This window comes from Anoplopoma fimbria, chromosome 18 (assembly GCF_027596085.1).
Source record: "Anoplopoma fimbria isolate UVic2021 breed Golden Eagle Sablefish chromosome 18, Afim_UVic_2022, whole genome shotgun sequence".
In the NCBI taxonomy this organism is placed as follows: Eukaryota; Metazoa; Chordata; class Actinopteri; order Perciformes; family Anoplopomatidae; genus Anoplopoma; species Anoplopoma fimbria.
The window spans coordinates 14,033,420-14,053,128 of record NC_072466.1 but is presented as its reverse complement, the minus strand read 5'-3'; the positions used below and the strand labels follow the sequence as shown (position 1 = coordinate 14,053,128).

The following is a 19,709-nucleotide window of genomic DNA, read 5'->3' as shown; positions in this document are numbered from 1 at the left end:
ATGTGTGAGCCAATTTTGGTGCAAGGTTGTACAAGTAAAGCAGAGAGAAACTGTGTTTAGAATACAGACAGGGGGATGCAGGGTGTTTGGTGTTTGTTACATTTTTATGAAGCAATCTAATGTCTTCATTGTAAGCCCTTTATTTAGGCAAAAATGCCCCAGATTTGTGAAATATATATTGTGAAAGGTCAAGCTGTATGTTTTTTTTTTTAAATCATCCGTACTCTCTCTTTCCTTCTTACTCCCTCGTCTAACTACACTCTCTTTATCTCCCCTTATTCTGCACTAAGCTTCTTCCTCCTTTTCTTCTCCATTTATCCTCTCTGTGACCATTCTCTCCGTCTAAAATCAACTCCCCCCATCATTTCTCCCCTGCTCCTCTCTCCTCCCCCTTCGTATAATTTCTCTTCTTTCCGGTTCTGCTCTTCCCCCTCTCTCCTTCTGTTCACCTCTAAATCTCCCTCCGCTATCCCTCCATCCTTTGTCTCCTGTCCCCTTCTCCCTCTCTCCTGTTTCTCTGTCCCTCTCTAAAACATCCATTAGTCAGGGCCAAGTTGAGTTGATGGTGTTTTTAACCTCGCTTAACCTTTCTCCGCACACACACAACCACATGCATGCACACACACGCCCTGCCTGCCAGCATAGTTAGTAAAAATAGATTAATGCGCCCAACAACCAGTGATGATGGATAAGCTAGAGGTAACCCTCTGTCCTCTCTCTCTCTCTCACACACACACACTCAAATAAACCTACATACACATTAAATTTGGCATTAATGTGAGCAATACCGTCATACCAATGTGACATACACACACACACACACTTATGCTTAAACATGCGTGCACACACACAAACATTGAAACCGGTAACAACACAGACTTAAACACAGACATACACACACATTTGTATGCCTGTGAAAAATGAATGCGTGTGCAAACTCAATACTTACACATCAAATACACGCCATTTCCAGCAGAGATAAAGGACTGGATTTGTTTATTTATCAGTGATTAGGATGAAAGAGGGCTGTATCAGTACAGGGACTTTAAGCGTGTGTGTGAGTCAGCAAGTGTGTGTGTATATATGTGTGGGAATGTTTTTAGCCGTAAGACAATCTAATCAGCAAAGCTGCCAACAAACTCAAATCTCATTAATATGCACTCATGGAAACTCCATTCACTTAAAGAAAGAGTGCTTGTGTGCACGTATGAGTGTATGTGTGTGTGTGTGTGTGTGTGTGTGTGTGTGTGTGTGTGTGTGTGTGTGTGTGTGTGTGTGTGTGAATGCTTGCATGGTCAGCTAAAAGCTACGACAGCTACTATATGTATCTTTCAATGAGAAATGTGTGTGTGTGTATGTATGTGTGTTTAATAAAAGAGAATCCAATTAGCCCAGTTGCCAAAATATGCAAATCTCATTAATATGCACTTATGAAAACGTCATTAGGTAAAGGGGTACAGCATTTGTGTGTGTATGAGTTCATCCATGTGTTGAACCCACCTCTACCGACTGTCTGCGTCTCCTCTTGGAGCTGAGGAGGTTAGTGTTTCGGGCCTGTGGTGGAAAGATTTTAAGAAAATGGGAGAATAAATGGATTAATGCTTTGTTGTTTTACAGGTCCCATTAAGTTTCCAACAAAGGGATTCCTACCGAACCGTTATTTATAAGTATTTGATATATATATAATATTAATAAGTGTTCATTTTATAAACTTCCAAATGATCAGTTTCAATTACTTCCACTGTTCCCAGACCCAGAAACAAAAAATATTTTAACCATACTATTCAACATAAAGATTAAAGATTACATTTTTGGGGTTTGGTTACTTAATTTGGTTTTAAATTGATCATTCAAAGAAATTCCTATTTCTCTTTAATTTCTACATAATCACAAAGTTTTTTTCATGATTCTTTCTAGAATTGTTAAGAAATTATGGGCCTTTCAAATAAGGCATTAAGAAAGTGAAAAACAGCTGAAATTAACAAATTATATGAAACCGAACCTTTTGATTAAGTGGTGAAGCTCCGCCTACTGCCAGCATTATGGTCCCGGTGTCTGCCAGAGTGCTGAATGACAGGCTGATCTCTGTGCCAACCGCCAGCGACAGACCACCCAGCTCCATGTATCCTGGCTTAGAGAAACTGACTGTATACAGGTTCTGTGAGAAGGAGAAAATTACAAGTATTTCAGTATACATCAGTGAATAGAAGAATTGTGCAGTCCTACATTTTATAAATCGCAGTGGAAAAGTAAAACAAGGATTTTAAAAGCTAAAGTAGTGAAAAATAATAAAAAAATAAAAATGTATGTCTATCTAAATACCCTCAGAGATTTAAGTCAAGGATTAGCTCTAACAGTGCGTGAGACAACTTTTAGATGCATGCTGTTTTACCAATGCACTGTGACCAATGTAGACACTTCTCATTATTTTGACTGTGGTTTCAAAGTGAAAATACTCACTAAAACACAGACACACATACACACCCACACACACTGGCAGAAACTCATCTTTGTAGCATTGCATAGTGGTGAAGGAAGAAAAAAGGATGGATTAGAGAGAAAGACCTTCACTCTGCATACACTCAACCCCGGGCCTTTATAATCCCCTGTACAGTCTTTATACACTCTGCAGCCATGGCATGTTTATACGAATGAATGGCACTAGTCTATAGAAATCATGATGAATGCCTTTTATCTCATTCAAATCTCCAATGCCGATGTAAAAGGCAATTGAGGAACTACGTATATGTTTGGAATATTGTGATTATTCACATCTAAAAGAAAAATTAATTAAAAAGTTTGAACTGCTCATTACATTTCTAACCTTCCCTCTTTCTCACTATTTCTTTCTTTTCATTTTATGACTTACAGGAAAACCCTTCTACTTCCTGAATAAAGTTATGTACAAAGGAAACAATATAACTAAATTGTAACAATATAAGTAGACAATCTTAACACTATTATAGGTTTTAGCAGATTCTGCAAATACTGCGCTGCAGATTTATATTTCTATGTTACATGCATTAGACAGTCATACCTCTGTAATAGAATCTAAGGGAGAGTTTAAATATACTGAATAGCTGTAGAAACTCTTACCTCTACATTACATCCTTTAGTGACCCCAGTATAATCTGAACTGCTGAGGAGACTATATGGAGTCGTGGAGACTTCAATCTCCCGAAGACAGCCAGCATACCGCTTCAAAGTGACCTCTGACCTATAAAGATATTATGATAGTTTTAATAAAAGTACATACAGCGAAGAAAGAAATTTCAAAATTCATGGCATTTCATGTCTCTCAGTAGTGTAAAACAATTAATAAAAAAAGCAGAGTTGCTGCAGCAGTGAAGCTATTGCATCAGGTATGCAGAAGCAGAGTGACGCTTGGAAGTTCCTTTTTTATAAGTCAAGTTGTAATAGGCCGCGTGTCCATATTAATAAAGCAGAATTTATAATATTTATCAGTTTTTAGCATATTTCATGTACATTTTATGTCAGGTATTGTCCAGGTTGCATATAATGCAAGAGAAAAGGAAAACAAATCTAATGCAGCTTTGTATTGTTTTCAGTGAATTCGGACTGTATCTTTTCAGCCCAGCAAAAACAGTTGCTTGCAGTGCCACACAAAAACACTCTGATTTGCGTCTTAAATACAATTTTAATACTTTTATGGAAATGACTCAAGTAAGGCAGAGTCATAAATGTGTTCCAGGTAAATGCTTCTGAACATACAAACATCAAATTCAGATGAATAAAGCACAGAGAAAGTGATTTGCTGCTGCCGTCTGGAGGAGCCCTCAGATGTAAAGCCAAGACACAAACAAACACACATAAACATTTACTTTGAACTGTAAAGCGTCATCAGCATGGCTAGCTACATGCAGAAGGCAATATAAATCACAATAGACTGATTATAACATGTATTTATTTACCTGGCTGTCATGCTGTTAAGACAAAATATAATATCAAAGCATTAGCACACTTCACAAACACAGTTTCTTACTAATGACTCATCCAAACTGAAGTTTTTTCTACACAACCTTCTGCCACATAGATTGTTTATTGACAGACTTAAATATGTGTAAAGAGTTTGTAAAAACAGCCTAAGTATCTTAATTTAACAGCAATGAAGTGTCAAAGACAATTTTAATTGGGAGAAATTAGTTAAAAATGTCATTACATATAAATAAGAAAAACTTCCTTCATCTGCATTATCTTAAAAAAAAAGAACAATCCTGTCTTCACTATGAATGAAATATATCAAATATAGATAACATATTACGGCCCTTAAATACACGTACAGTATATGCAACTGTCTAAATGTGCACATGAATGTGTTACAACCATGTGTGTGTTTGTACCTGTAGTTTCCAATGGTAGGCAGCCCTCCAAAATAGATCTTCTGGTGTTCCCTGAGGTTCAGACCAGTAGCTGAGCCCTGAGATGAGGCCACTATCTTTTCCTCAGCACCACTGTCGATGTCCACAACGCTCACCGTGGCTTTGTACAGAGTTAAACAGACAAAAAATAACAACGGAACAGGCTGACAGAGATGAAATACTTTTAAATTGAAATCTTTTTTAAATTATTATATGTATACATATTTTGAATGCAACTTGTAATAGTTTTCTCTCATGTGGAACCAATGTCTTGTGTATGTCAATCATAAGTATGTTCCTCTTAATGAGACTACCTGTTTAAACAAAGATAAATACTTATATTTTTCTGTAATCTAGACTAATAAACTAGTTTAGTCTAATGTGTCTATTGTAGTTTAGAGTCTTTGTTTCTGATTATTAAATCTCATTCATACTGTTCTTGTCCTGTCTTGTCAACTGTATCGTGGCCTTGTGTAGATTGTTGCTGCTGTGTGTACCTTTTTTCTTGTTTCTTGACATGGTGAGGGATTTCCAGTGCCCATCATTGTGGCGGTTAGCTGATATGGCACTGCCAACTCCTGACCCAAGGTCAAAGTTCACCTTCACCTTGCCCTCTGACAGTTCCAGGGACATGAAGTCCTTCTACAGAGACATCAGGGGGAAAGTCTTGTAAGACATTTCAAATCCAACAAGAATCCAATAACTGTTTTAAAGCAACAGGCTAAAACAGTATGTCCTTATTTTAATGTATTCATACATGTATTGCAGGGGTTAATTCTCTTATTACCCAACAGGCTGAAGAGCTTTCTAAACTGTGGCTAAAATATTATTACACATTACAGATTTCACATTATAAGAGCACATCAAGACATTGCTTTCCAAATATTTCTCTTTCTGCAGCGTGTTGTCTTTGTAAACATGTCAGCTCATACGACAGGGACACTAAAACCTCTTTGTGTCTTTATCATACTTTGTTGTACTATTTGTTGTACTAAAATGTGACACTATCGAACTTAAATTATTCATAGTGATTCTACATCAGTCGTCGAGTAAAGATGGTACCTTTAAAATATTAGTTAGTCCTTACTATCAGTTCTGATATTTACATGGGTTATAATCATTTGGGTTTCATCCCCTTTCACTATGTTTCATACGTACCATGTCTTCAGTGGCCAAATACATGAGCAGGGATTCAGAAGAAAATGTGCGGAACTTAAAGGTCACGGAGGACACATTGGGGTTCCACCTGGTGGGTCGTCCCACTGCTGCGTAGCCCTCACCATCCAGCTGAACTATCCCCTCACCATCTGAACGCTGCGGGCTAAAAAAACAGATAGAAATTATCCATTTTACTATTGCTTTGTTTCTCATCCAACTGTCAAAGGGGTTGGAGATGTCAAATATAAATTGCAAAGTAACAAAGATGATGAAGTGGCCTGTTTTTATTCCATTCTCTCTGTCTTTCCTCATATATATCATCAGCATATATCAAATATGAAAAACTTTATGAATAAGTGTTTGTATACCTGACAGCACATCCTTTACAGTCTCCCTGTCTCTCTCTGTAGTTCCACAGTCCAATAGGTTTACCATCCAAGAAGGTCTCCCCCATGCAGCCGGTGAACGCTGTCGTCCGTACTGCATCTGCTTTCTAAAAAGATAGAAGGAGGAAGATAATGAGATCGGCGGAAAGGTTTCTTGATGTTGTTTCACACAGACAGAGACAGGCATACCTTGACAGTGCCGAGTATTCCTCCTACAAACAGGTAGGCATTCTGGTCAACGTCCAAGATGGTGAAGGCTGTTGGCGAGTTGGCACTGGCTGGGGTCGGCATCATACCAGCCATAGAGCCTTCTAGAGGATATACTGATATGGTGCCATTCAACCCATTACTGTAGACATAGAGAAGGAGAAAGACAGAGCGGGTTTGATGTCACTTTGTTTGCCATTCTATATTTCCTGAAAGACATTTACAATGACTGAAGACGTTGGAGCCACTTGGAATCAGTTTTTATGAACTCTTGGTGCTAAAGATGAATGATAGAAATGCGTAGTGGAGCCAGTTTTGTAGCAGTGGAACCTCAGAGCTGTAAAGTGAAATTAATATCCCACCTTGGAGTGTTTTCAAAGCAGGAACAGCATTTCTCTGTCGAGTAGGGGAACATTTTTAAGACTTATAGTTTGTGTGATCCACTGGAAAACACATTTGGGAAATCTCTTACATTGTAATACATGATGCAGGTGGGACGTCTGCCTGGTGTGAATGGCTCTGGTGTTGGATGGTCTGTATACAGCACCAATTTAGCTTTCACAGAGAAAAACTAGATCCACCAGATTACACTGTATCTATGTAATGATGTGCCACACTGTCAAGGCTGCATTTCCCAAGTGAAACAACATGTTTTCCACCAGAGCATGAATGAAATGATGGTTGTTGGGTTATGTTTGCTGACTCTATTGGTTGCTGATGGTTGGTTTAGTTTATAGTGAAGGTTAGGTAAATATATCAGTCTTTTTTATGAAATAATTGATATTGAACATCAGTTCCACACCACAAAATAATAATACAAAATTAATAATATTAATAAATGTTTAAGTCTGGAGAGTTTGCAATGAAAAGGGCTTTCTTATAATTTTTTAATGTAAAAAATATTTATAGATAAATAATAAAGTTGATAAATACGATGTCTGTTTCTTACTAATAGGTTGTTGATGTTTATCAGATTGGGACCTGGAGATACAGTTCGTGCTATACATTTGCATGTATCTGATCTACAATTGAGCGCCTTTGTAATGCCAATTTCTAACATTGTAAGTTCAATTTGCATGTTATGCATATGTATGTATGTCTGATTATAATGCAAGTGCGAGATCAGTGTATCATCATTAGGATCAACATTCCTGGCTTTCCAAGGTGAAACATTGGATCTCAGTATTCTTTGTGCTGAAGCCAACATCAGTGTTGGCTTTGGAAGCCAGTTTGAATGAAAAACACTGTTTATATGTCAGAGACAAAGCACGTGCATGTATGTGTGCGTGTGTGTGTGTGCTAACTTCCTACCGAGACGCCTCTATTCTGTGCCAATTCCCATCATGGATGGTGTGATGAGGATATTCCACCCTCCCCACACCTGAACCCACGTCCCAGAGGAAATTCACCTTCCCCTTACGCATCTCTAAGGCAAGGAAATCAACCTGAGACACACAGAAGATATATGCTCAATGTACTGTATACAATCTGTTTTTGAAATATGGCATTGTGCAATATATTGCTTGTGATAAGTCATCATGTCATCAAGGGATTGAAGTGAGAGAGGAAAGAGAGAGGAGGAGGAGGAGGAGGAGGAGAGAGAGAAATAAAGACGAGTGAGGGGAATCTGCCAGTGGTGAAACACAAATCACATTTACAACAGGATATTTGTGTGATTTGAACAGCTGTATATGCAGATCACGCATCACTTGACGCAACAAAAATAGACTTAAAGCTTAAAATAACGTGGGGGGTCTCGAACAGAGCTACTGCGGTTTCAAGGGGGATCAGCGCCTCCTTAATATAAATCCTGGCCCCCCTAACCTGGTGATACATTTAATAAAATGGAAGCGAGGAACAAATAGGCTTCTAAAAAACGCTTTCTTTGTATGTGGATCGGCTGTTAGAGTTTCCCCACATGACAAATCCCATTTTAACCCCTGGTTGTCTCCCAGCTTTATTAGTCCGACATTAATGGGCTTCATAAATGACTGCTCTGTAATCAAATAGCAGATAAAACATGCCAAGTTTAAGTTTTACTTCAGGCAAGATATAAATACTGATCATCAGACCTCACAAATCTCAACCAGAGGTCATCAGATACACCTCTGGCCATCAGGTGTGCGTACAGTCTGTATCCAGCCAAGCAAACAACGGTTTGGGGAATATTCCCTTTATATAATGCAATAAATAAAAAAATACATAATAATTTCTTGTTTTCTTTAGGCGGAATTTGTATAATGCAACTCTTGCGTTTGCTCCTGAGATGAGAGAACACATGAGTTATGTAACACTGTCGTCAGTGATGCGAAATTATGATGATTAATAGATATCCAAAATCTCAATTGATTACCAACAACAGAGAACCCTATGGAGTATTTATCATGCAGGGAATAGTGAATGAGTGAATGGTGTAGGGACTTCACACCCAGCTCTGGTCTATTCTGAGGTTACAAAGGCTGAAGTTTTCTCCATCTGTCTCTATAAGTGGATTTTCACAGGATCTTACTGTATTTTGATTAATGGTTGGATTACTTATGTATGAGCCCCAAAAAATGAATAAGGTAATTTTTAGCATATGCTCTCATCTGGATATTGTCTCTGAAGTAGACAGTCACACACAGACATTATTATTCATATAGTATTATGCACAATTAAGAGATTATTAGGGAGTCACATTTGAAGACACAATTGACACACATATACGCACAGATAACTACACACACTTATCTTTCTGGTCTCTCTAGGGTAATGGCGATTATTCATTAGCACAGATCACAGGGCTGCATCGTTATTATTCAACTGGCATTACACACTATTAGTGAAGTGGTAGAGGTGTGCGCACACACACACACACACACACACACAAACAGAGCATTGCTATTCATACTGAATTCTTCCCTATTAGAGAATATTAGTGAGAGACACACACACAAACACACTCTTGCATGCGCGTTCAAGACTTCCCAGTCAGATGAAGCAAAGCAGTGATTTCTCAGGGGAAATCAGGCTAAAGCAGATAGCAACATAAACTTGTTGTTAATTGCAGCTGCTCCTTAGGACACACACACACACCTATGCATAAACACAAATCCACCCATATGCACACTTAGGGATTATCAGTGGTACCTTAAAACAGCAGTATGCTATGTTTATAGGGGTGTTAGTGAGTATGTGTCAAGAAGTATTAATTATTCTCATATTAGACAAATTACTCTGAGAGTGTGTGTAGGGTGTGTGTGTGTGTGTGTGGGGCTGAGAGAAGGGAACACAAGTGTGTGCTCCTCTCTGTGTATGTATACTTCTGAGTGGGTTTATGTAGGTGCACACTTTTGTAACATTTTCAAGTATGATAAATGCTCCACAATATACAAGCCCTCAACCTTTTATTAAATATGATTTATGCTTTAATAAGAAACATTTAAAAAATGTCAAAGTGTCAACTGAATTTTCTATTTTGTTTGCAGTAATACGAGAGCCATATATAGTTTGATCATTATTTCCCCCAGAGCCATAAAGACAGATAAGTCAACCAAACAGACTTAATGAGGTTTACTATCATGGTTTTATCATGCAAATACAACTCTTTCAATTATTAGCTTCAGGTCTCTACTGTACATAGATGATATATCACAAGTTTTGGTAAGGACGTTATCTATATTTTTGAGGACCAACTCTTGACAGCCCTCTGCTTTTTACAAACATTTCTAATATTTTGGCCAGATAAAAGAAAAAGCTGATTCGTGTTCTAAGAGAACGGTTAAAATCCAGACATAATGCTCCTCAGGTTTTAATTGAGGTTAAGATAAGCCTCCAGAAAATAGCTACAAAGCAATGACAGAGATATTTCCTAATAGAGAATTTTTTGTATTGTAACTAATTTGTGCTATATACTGGAAATCGCATACTTACATATTTGGCTGATCCCAGGTAGAAGAGCAGGTTATCAGGTGTCTTGGTTTTAACATTAAGGATGATGGTATTGTACCTCCCTTTCCTGATATCAGGGCGATAACTACGGAGACAGTCACCACCTGATGCCACTGAAACTTTGATCTGGAAAGAGGAAGAAAAAGAAGAGAAATGACAAAATATCCACAGCTTTCTTATTTTTGTGGTAAACCTTACTGATATTTTGCAAACGTTGGCATTGTGACTCAAACTGACTTTTTTAACGTGAAGACAATAGACACTAAAATTAAGTATTTGGTACTAAACGTATACCTCATATCGTAAAAAGAAGCCTTAAATTACTGTACTGGAAAACATAGTTTAGCGAGAAAAGTAGAATGGATAGCCACTTTTAACTTTTACAATGAAATTACCAACGTTAAACTGCACTGAAATACAGCATAAATAATACACAAAAAAAATAGCTTAAATTCATGAACTACATTATACAATACAAGGTAATACAAAGTTAATTTACAGATATTCATGACCATTAAATCTTAGTAAATGATTGTAAAACTGTTGCTGAGGACATGATTGTGTCTTCATACACTTAAACTCTCTTTAAGTATGTAAGGCTGACAGTTGCACAGTGTGTTGACAACTTACTGAGTTAGCTTGTTTCCTAGCTTGGTTGATCAGTTCCTTGATTTGTGAGATGTTTCGCCTTAAATTGTCCTGCAGCTTTTTGATTGGCTGCAGCTTCTCCAAGAGCCTGTCAGCTTCATCCTCTAAATCCTTCACTTTAGCTCCTGCAGCGTGGACTAAGGGGAGAGAGATAAAAGTAGAGTAGTGATACAGAGAAGTACAGTAGTCTTTATCATAAACACTATACAGAGCATTGCAGCTGAGACAGCATGAAATGATAGCAGCTGTGGAAATCACCAATATTGCTCAAAGAAGGAGGAGAAATATGGAGGAAGAGTGAAAAAGATGGAGAAGCCAGTGAGAGCCGAATAATTAGTGTAGCTCAGCATTCAAAGAGAACCTTTCTTTTATATAATTTAAAATCACAAATAGGCTTGAAACTGCAAAAGACAGAAATTAAGAAAGAGAGATGGAAATAAAAAGAGAGTTCCATGCTTTGCAGTGTGCAAAGCTGTCATGCTCGAGCGGCCCAGAGCAGAACGTAACGGAGGCATTATTAGAAGCAACTACTGTTTATTGTACAGCTATTAAAGATGGTCATAAAACTAATGGGTGGTGCACCGATACTGTTGTTGATATCAGATAAGTTTGTCATTGATCTGGCCCAAAACACCCCATTATCACAATGCTGTTGATGAAAATGTGTTTTACTGTTGATTAAAAATGTCCAGACAAATGATTCACAGGGAAAGCCAACAAATGCCTAGAAATTTGTTCTAAGAGGTAGTTAACATAACTCTAATCATTATTTGGTTATTACAGCATAGTATTGGTGCACCACTTATAACAAGAAGTGATTATACTAAGGGAATTGAAATATACATACTGATGGCTGTAGGGATTGAAAAAAGACAGAGAGACAAAGAAACCAAATGTCAGTTTTCGGTTGATTTCACCAATGTATGTAGCTTTGAGACAATCCCCCCACAAAAAAGTCAAAAGTTAAAAAGCAGCATTTAAAAATCTTCCACAAGGCAGTGAGTTTCAAGTTTTTGTTATTACTTTGATTGTGAAACTACAATTTTTAGGAGGTAAAACATCAAGTTAAGTAAGTAATGGATAAACAGGAAATAAACCAATGTTTTCACACAAAAGAAGTTCAATAGCAAATCATTTCTACACACAATTGTAATAGCAGTAATAGTTCTTAGTGACTTATCATAATGGTTAATATTTAATTAGCCAATCAAAAAGAAAGTCTTTATCATTGCTGAACTTGCCACTAAAAGATTAACTGGAATATTTAAAACCCAAGATTTCCCCGTTGCTTTTACTTATTATAATGTTATTATGTAACCAGCCAATAGTGAAGAACTTTACTGTTTTTTTCTGGGTCCTGGATCATCTGATTGGCTGCATTGACAGTGTCTTCCAGCTCGGTGTAGTTTCTCTGTAGCCCATGGAGTTGCAGGTTCAAATCCCCAAGACGCTCCAGGACGTCTATGGCCGTGGCGTTAGCATCTGCTGCTACAGCCTTTGTGGCGGCTAGTTTAGCTGCTGTGTCTGTCAAAAAGAATGTAACGAACAGAAACATACAAGCTTTACAAATTGACTACATTATTCAGTGGCAGAGCATTTCTGAGTTGGAATCAATGGATGGATTTTTGTGATATGTTGTCCAGTAAAAATGTAAATATGATGGAAGCAATTTTTTTTTTAATACTTGAATTGATTAGTGCGACCTTAAACCTGAGCTGATTATATTGTTTAATTTTATATTAAGACAAGAAACACAAGGTCACATTTGGAGGCATGAAGTGGCTCAAACTCAGCAGTAATCAGACTGTAATTATAAACCATTTTGAACTGGCATTGCACACATTTACACAGACAGATCCACACACAGGTCCATACTACATAATTAGTCTTATTCAATGTTTCTCTAAACTTTTTTTAAGATTTTTTTTTTTTTTAATTTATTGCCCTAATGTCCAACAGAAATAGAAGAGAAACTCACATTGGATTTTTTTAGAACAAATTGTTGTTGGCAGAAAGAGAATCACATTACAAAAAACAAGTTTTGAAAGTTGCTGTTTAATTGCCATTGGTGGACACCGAACTAGTATATTATCCTCTTCCTGTTACAAAATGGAAAAGTCCATTATTTATTTGTATATTTATTGTCAAAATAGTATACTATTCAGATCAGTTTAGTTTATAGTTTATGATATTAGTATGTAGTGTGGGATTTGCTGTATCTTCAGTTTTCATTTGTTATATATTTATTCACGCACACAGATTTCGCAATGTTCTATCATTTGTCTAACACCATAGCTAAGACTATCCTGCTGACTCCTGAAACACAGCTGACATTGGGACCTTGTAGTAGAGAGAGCGCATAAAGGTCACTAAATCTCAGTAAAATTTTGTCTTTATTGGCAAGTGAACCCTGACTTTAGAGCAACTCTTTGCCCCCTTCATATGAGTCCTGTCGATTTACAACCATGAATACCAAACTTTTTTTGTGTGGTAGAAGATCATGGTGTTTATGATTGAAGCTCTTCACCCATCACATATACACGCAAATAATCACTGCTGACATTTGTTACTGGGTCTGGTAGATCCTGTGAAAATCCGACTGATAACCATTTAGTTTTTAGCAATCTGACCGTGACATGTAACGGTATTGTGTTCACTCACTCACATCGATTTGAATTAGAATTAAATAAGCTTTGTTGACCTCTGGGTCATCCCATTTTACACTTTGTAGTAGCTGCATTAAACAGTTTTCCGAGTGTTGATCCAAAAGCAACCATGTGCATTACTGCGCCTCAACAACTTCACTATCACTGCAGTGTATGTCTGTGTGTCTGTGAGTACTGACATGTGTCAATTTGAGTTTACCAGAGCAACTGACCTCTATCAGCACAGCGTTATTGATCCACTCTCTCTTTTTCTCGCTCCTACGCACACACACACACACACACACACACACACACACACACACACACACACACACACACACACACACACACACACACACACACACACACACACAACACACACACACACACACACACACACACACACACACACTGTGTATTTGTGCAGTCATACCGTTGGGGATAGCGTTGAGCGTTGCCATGGTTCCGTTGACAGCTTTCAGCAGGTCTTTGGTTTTGTCTCTTGCTGCTTTTACTCTGCCCTTCAGCCCCGCCACACCATCTGCATTCTCTACACACACGCACACACACACACACACACACACACACAAACAATGATGATGGTTTGATTTGAAGCCATGGCTGCCAACTAATAAAAACACATCCTTCAGCTCTCTAATTGGAAGAGTGACTGACAGCAAATCATAGAGGAAAATGAAGAATCACATTGTTAGCAGTTAAACTGTTTAAGACTTGTGTACACTATGAATATGATAGAACTGTAATCCATTTAAAGTCTACATAAGGGATGATGCCCGACGAGGTGTCCATTATCAGGAATTAATGTACGACAGAGAGTCTGCTGCTAGTCGGACGGTTGCCTCCGTGAAGTCCATTCATTCCTGATTATGGACACCTCCGAAGGCAATATCACGCCTATACCATAGTCAATTGCCAAATAAATAAAATTAAGACCAAAAATTGCATTTTCCAACCCAAAAAATATTTTTAAAAGCCATAACTCAGTTCCCCTGATATCGCTCAGGGTTTTCTAATAGCTGGAACAATCACTACCCTCCCATAAGGTTCTTATGAAATGGAAAAGTTGTTCACTAATAGAACAAACCTTAGATACAACTTGACAACAGGAGATATTTCTAGTACGTTAACCTCAAAGAACCCTTTGGCTCTGCTCTGAGCAGGAAAGCTAACGTTATGCTAGCAAGATTCAAAGTGAATAACATTGCGTACGGTTTACAAACAGTTGATAAAATTTGACAGTATGTTTTACAAAAAGATGAGCTACTAAGCCATGTCATTGTCCTCAGATCAATGTCAAGAACCATAAAAACACCATAAAACAAATGTGTAGCTGGCTGTTGGTCGCAGTGGGAAGTAGCGAGTTGAATAGAGAATGGCCTAAGACGATCACTCATGTAATACAAAGTATCAGAAAATTCAGATGGGCAGTGTTCCTACTTCTTGCACCTTATGTGATACAGTCGCCACACTGTGGTGTTCAGAGGATGAGGCAGTGAAAGACTACACTCGTTGTAAATTAGATATTAGTAAAACATTTTTTCTTTTCCTGAAGGTTATTTCTAACGTTTACATGTCCGCATCATTAAAGCAGAACAGTTTAGTAGTTCTAAACTGTAGTACCTTTATCTGGTATAAATGGACTTCATAGAGCCAATCAGAATCAGTATTCACTCAGACCGTGGTCTAAAGCCTGCTGTACAACAATTAGTAGCCTACCTATGTCCTAATAGTGCTTATACTGTCATTTGCATACAATATATATATATATACAGTGGGGGAAATAATTATTTGATCCCTTGCCGATTTTGTAAGTTTGCCCACTGACAAAGAAATGAACGATCTATAATTGTTATGGTAGGTTTATTTTAACATTGAGAGACAGAATATCAAAAAAAAAAATCCAGAAAATCACATTATATAAAAGTTATAAATTGATTTGCATTTGATCGAGTGAAATAAGTATTTAATCCCCTAACAAAACATGACTCAGTACTTGGTGGAGAACCGTTGTTGGCAAGCACAGAGGTCAGACGCTTCTTGTAGTTGGTCACCAGGTTTGCACACATCTCAGGAGGGATTTTGGTCCACTCCTCTTTGCAGATCTTCTCCAAATCCTGAAGGTTTCGAGGCTGTCGCTTGGCAACTCTAAGCTTCAGCTCCCTCCACAGATTTTCTATGGGATTAAGGTCCGGAGACTGGCTAGGCCACTCCATGACCTTAATGTGCTTCTTCTTGAGCCACTCCTTTGTTGCCTTGGCCGTATGTTTTGGGTCATTGTCGTGCTGGAAGACCCATCCACGACCCATTTTCAGTGTCCTGGCTGAGGGAAGGAGGTTGTTGCCCAAGATTTCACGGTACATGGCCCCGTCCATCCTCCCCTCGATGCGGTGAAGTCGTCCTGTCCCCTTAGCAGAGAAACACCCCCAAAGCATAATGTTTCCACCTCCATGCTCGATGGTGGGGATGGTGTTCTTGGGGTTATAATCAGCATTTCTCTTCCTCCAAACATGGTGAGTTGAGTTGATGCCAAATAGCTCGATTTTGGTTTCATCTGACCACATTACCTTCTCCCAAGCCTTCTCTGAATCATTCAGTTGTTCATTGGCAACTTCAGACGGGCCTGTACATGTGCCTTCTTGAGCAGGGGGACCTTGCAGGCGCTGCAGGGTTTTAATCCATTACGGCGTAGTGTGTTACCAATGGTTTTCTTGGTGACTGTGGTCCCAGCTGTCTTGAGATCATTAACAAGTTCCTCCCGTGTAGTTCTGGGCTGATCCCTAACCTTTCTCATGATCATCGATACCCCACGAGGCCAGATCTTGCGTGGAGCCCCAGACCGAGGGCGATTGATGGTCATTTTGTGTTTCTTCCATTTCCGAATAATCGCACCAACAGTTGTCTCCTTCCCACCAAGCTGCTTTCCGATGGTCTTGTAGCCCATTCCAGCCTTGTGCAGGTCTACAATCTTTGCCCCGACGTCCTTAGACAGCTCTTTGGTCTTGCCCATGGTGGAGAAGTTGGAATCTGATTGATTGATTCTGTGGACAGGTGTCTTTTATACAGGTAATGAATTGAGACAGATGTCTTTCATACAGGTAATTTCAGAGTACTTTCTTAAAGTGAGAGGACTAATCTAACCGGTCTGTGGGAGCCAGAATTCTTGCTGGTTGGTAGGGGCTCAAATACTTATTTCACTCAATCAAATGCAAATCAATTTATAACTTTTATATAATGTGATTTTCTGGATTATTTTTTTTATATTCTGTCTCTCACTGTTAAAATAAACCTACCATAACAATTATAGATCGTTCATTTCTTTGTCAGTGGGCAAACTTACAAAATCGGCAAGGGATCAAATAATTATTTCCCCCACTGTATATATATATATATATATACTATGTTCTGTATGAAATATATTGTACATACACCTATATGCTCATGGTTACCTTTGACATCATTTTGAAGTTGTTTAGCTTGGTTTAGAAGTCTGTGGCTCTTCTGAAGGGAACCTCTAGCTGCTTCCTTTACTGGGACCTCTGGATCTAAAACCTACACACACAGAGAGAGAGACAAAGAGAGAAAAGAAATCTGTGACTTAACATGCCTTCACTAAAAATGTTTCCAGAATAATTTAGACATCACATGTGATTTAAATCACATGTTTTTGGACACATAAAATGGTGCAGTGATCTGCATACTACCCTTCTGTAAGATCAAAGTGCCACTACTTTGCATTGCTAAATTATATTCTAAGGAATTCAGAAGACTTTACTTCTCTTCACATTCAATTTTGGAACTTCAACCCCTTTTTTCTTTGTATCTTTGCCTTCTTTTTTAGCTATTTCTCCTTTGTTCATTTACCGAAGGGAGTTAAAAGTAAAATAAAGACAGAAAAAAAAAGAGGTGAAATAAATGCCAACGAGGAGGATGAGTCGAAAAGTAAAGTGTTGGCACACAGAACAATGAAAAATAATATAAAAGTAAAATAAACTATGAAAGAATAAAGGGGGAAAAGAAAATCAAAGAAAAGGAATGTAACCAAGACAAAAGTAAAGAAATGGAGAATGAACAATATAAACTAAAAAAATGTAATAAATAAAAGAAGGAAAAGGGTAGGAAAGGAGAGATTTCAGGTGTGTGTGGTCATGATAATGAATGAGAGAGAGGGGAATAAAAAGAAGGAAGACGAGAGACAGAGAAGTGCTTTGATCTCTCAGCCATGACTAATGGAGAGCCCAAGCTTACATTACTCTTACTGCATGCAAGACACACACCAACAAACACGCACACACAGCCCGAACATATACATACACACACTATCCTCTTGAGGTGAGAGTTCAGTTTCGTAGGATACCTAGAATGCATGCATTGATATTTACAGTATGTATGAAGTGAATGAGAGTGTGAGGTAGATTACTAATAGTTTAAATTTACATATACAGTTCAGCTTTTGATAGTTAAAGTATTGGAAAACATGAAAAGGGAATTGATAAAATAAAGAAAACAATAGGACATTTCATTAAACCCTGAAGGAATCAGCTTTCTGAAGAGAAGTGTGGTATATTTTCAGGTCTTGCACAATACAGCGAAGGCCCCAAGTGTCTTTGTCCTATATAAGAAGCAGATGTGCAGGATACCAGGGGCTGAAGGTCAAAGGTGTAGAATGACGGAGCCCCATACATGGTCTTGACTTCAGCCCAAATGTTGAAAAACATGTACCCTATATAAGGGGGTGCAAGAGCCCGAAAGGCAGGGCTTTCAGATTCGACTCGAGACCTCCGGGCGCTCTAGACGTCCGTCATGACATGTGTTGCTTGGTTGTAATAAACTTTATTATACCAGCAAGAACAGTGTCCGCGGAGCATCCTTCCTCATCACTTCAACAGCACTGTCGCATGAAAGATACGACAGAAGTAAGAAATTGTGTGAGAAAGGTGTGTGCATGTGTTTCTGTGTGTGTCGGTATACGCCTCCACTTACCAGTGCAAGTGCCTCACTTGCCCTCTGTTTGGCTGCCTTCGCCTCCTTCTCCGCTGCATCGACATTTGCTTTAATGTTGCTGTAGGCCTTGAAGGCAGCTGTTGCGTTGAAGGAGAGATTTTTAGCTTCAGCCAAAATACTGTGAGGAGAGAGAGGACAAAAGAGAGAAACTGCTGTGAATTTGTTATTTACATTTTGATATGTTATTCACAAACATTTTAAGTAATAAAAAACCTAAATGAAGGTAACTCCTGAGACAAACTATTTACCAGTATTACCTCATGTATGTTATTGAAATCAGTCAAGTTGTCAAGTTGATTTGTTATTTTAAAAATATGTTCTGCATTGACACCTTTGCTTCTTGGGAGGCAATAATAATAATAACTGTAATCATTCAATTATTGTCTTTAAAATGTGATTATTTTTGCCTCAAACCTTCGCCATTTGCCCATTGCTTGCTACAAAAGCAAATTATATTGGGATCAATGATCCATATTACCAAAGCTAATCAATTAAGTACATGGTCACGAAAGAGGAAAAAACGGGTTCTCTGACTTCCTCCCACAGTCCTGAGATCGTATTAGCCCAGTGATAGCTTGGCGACCTGTTCAGGGTGTACCCTGCCTTTGCCCAATGTCAGCCGGGGTCGGCTCCAGCACCCCCACAACCTTGAGTGGGATTTAGTTTACCTATCCAAAATAGCAGCAGATTCGTTCAGCTGCTTGGCGTGTTCCTCTGCGTCGTGGACGTGATTAGCCAGGCTGCCGTCCCTTAAACCACCGGTGAGGTGACCGACTCTATCATCCAGCTGGTCATGAAGAGGATCCAGCTCTCTGCCCATCTCCTCCAAGTCCTACAGACAGAAAACAGAGGCTCTGCTCACTTTGCTTGTTGACTGACACATTCAAATCCCTTTCTGTGCATTTACTGCTGCCAAAATGCCATGTCCATGGTAATATCCTTGCTAAATATTTTAGGTTGTAATAATGTATTTAAGGCCATTACAATTATTGAGTAGAATGAAACAAAGAGCAAAGAGACTAAGTCAAAAACAGAGAGATTTCTCCCACTCTCATGAACACATGAGCTTTTGTGGTGTTAAAGCTGATATCCGGTAGATTATTCAACAGTAGACTAATGATGTGAGGGATTTACAGAGCACAAGGGTTCTACAGGTTTCCACTCGGTTGACATTAGTACCTCTATCTCCTTGTTGATGTTGTCAGAAAACTGGTTTGCTTCATCCAGAAGACGTTCTCCTTCTCCAAGGACCTCCTGTGCTTCCTCTTTCACCCTGCTCACTGCAGAGCGCTTTCTCTGCAAAAACCAGACCAGGATCAATAGCTGCACAGCTT

The 19,709-nt window shown here is 38.5% G+C and overlaps 1 protein-coding gene across 1 annotated transcript in view; it reads right to left on the bottom strand.

Annotated features, from left to right (window-relative positions):
* Nucleotides 1-19,709, bottom strand: part of lama2 (laminin, alpha 2) — a 168,761-nt gene that overhangs the window by 19,516 nt on the left and 129,536 nt on the right. Inside the window, exons 43-61 of the mRNA XM_054619092.1 lie at nt 19,555-19,671; nt 19,044-19,207; nt 18,355-18,493; nt 16,821-16,923; nt 13,787-13,903; nt 12,050-12,232; nt 11,556-11,561; nt 10,691-10,845; nt 10,043-10,186; nt 7,442-7,575; nt 6,113-6,272; nt 5,906-6,030; nt 5,538-5,700; nt 4,877-5,021; nt 4,362-4,500; nt 3,933-3,944; nt 3,097-3,217; nt 2,003-2,158; nt 1,501-1,554 (exon numbers count right to left, since the gene is read on the bottom strand). Of these exons, the coding sequence (XP_054475067.1) occupies nt 1,501-1,554; nt 2,003-2,158; nt 3,097-3,217; nt 3,933-3,944; nt 4,362-4,500; nt 4,877-5,021; nt 5,538-5,700; nt 5,906-6,030; nt 6,113-6,272; nt 7,442-7,575; nt 10,043-10,186; nt 10,691-10,845; nt 11,556-11,561; nt 12,050-12,232; nt 13,787-13,903; nt 16,821-16,923; nt 18,355-18,493; nt 19,044-19,207; nt 19,555-19,671 (2,337 nt within the window). The remainder of the gene's footprint in view (nt 1-1,500; nt 1,555-2,002; nt 2,159-3,096; nt 3,218-3,932; nt 3,945-4,361; nt 4,501-4,876; nt 5,022-5,537; nt 5,701-5,905; nt 6,031-6,112; nt 6,273-7,441; nt 7,576-10,042; nt 10,187-10,690; nt 10,846-11,555; nt 11,562-12,049; nt 12,233-13,786; nt 13,904-16,820; nt 16,924-18,354; nt 18,494-19,043; nt 19,208-19,554; nt 19,672-19,709) is intronic.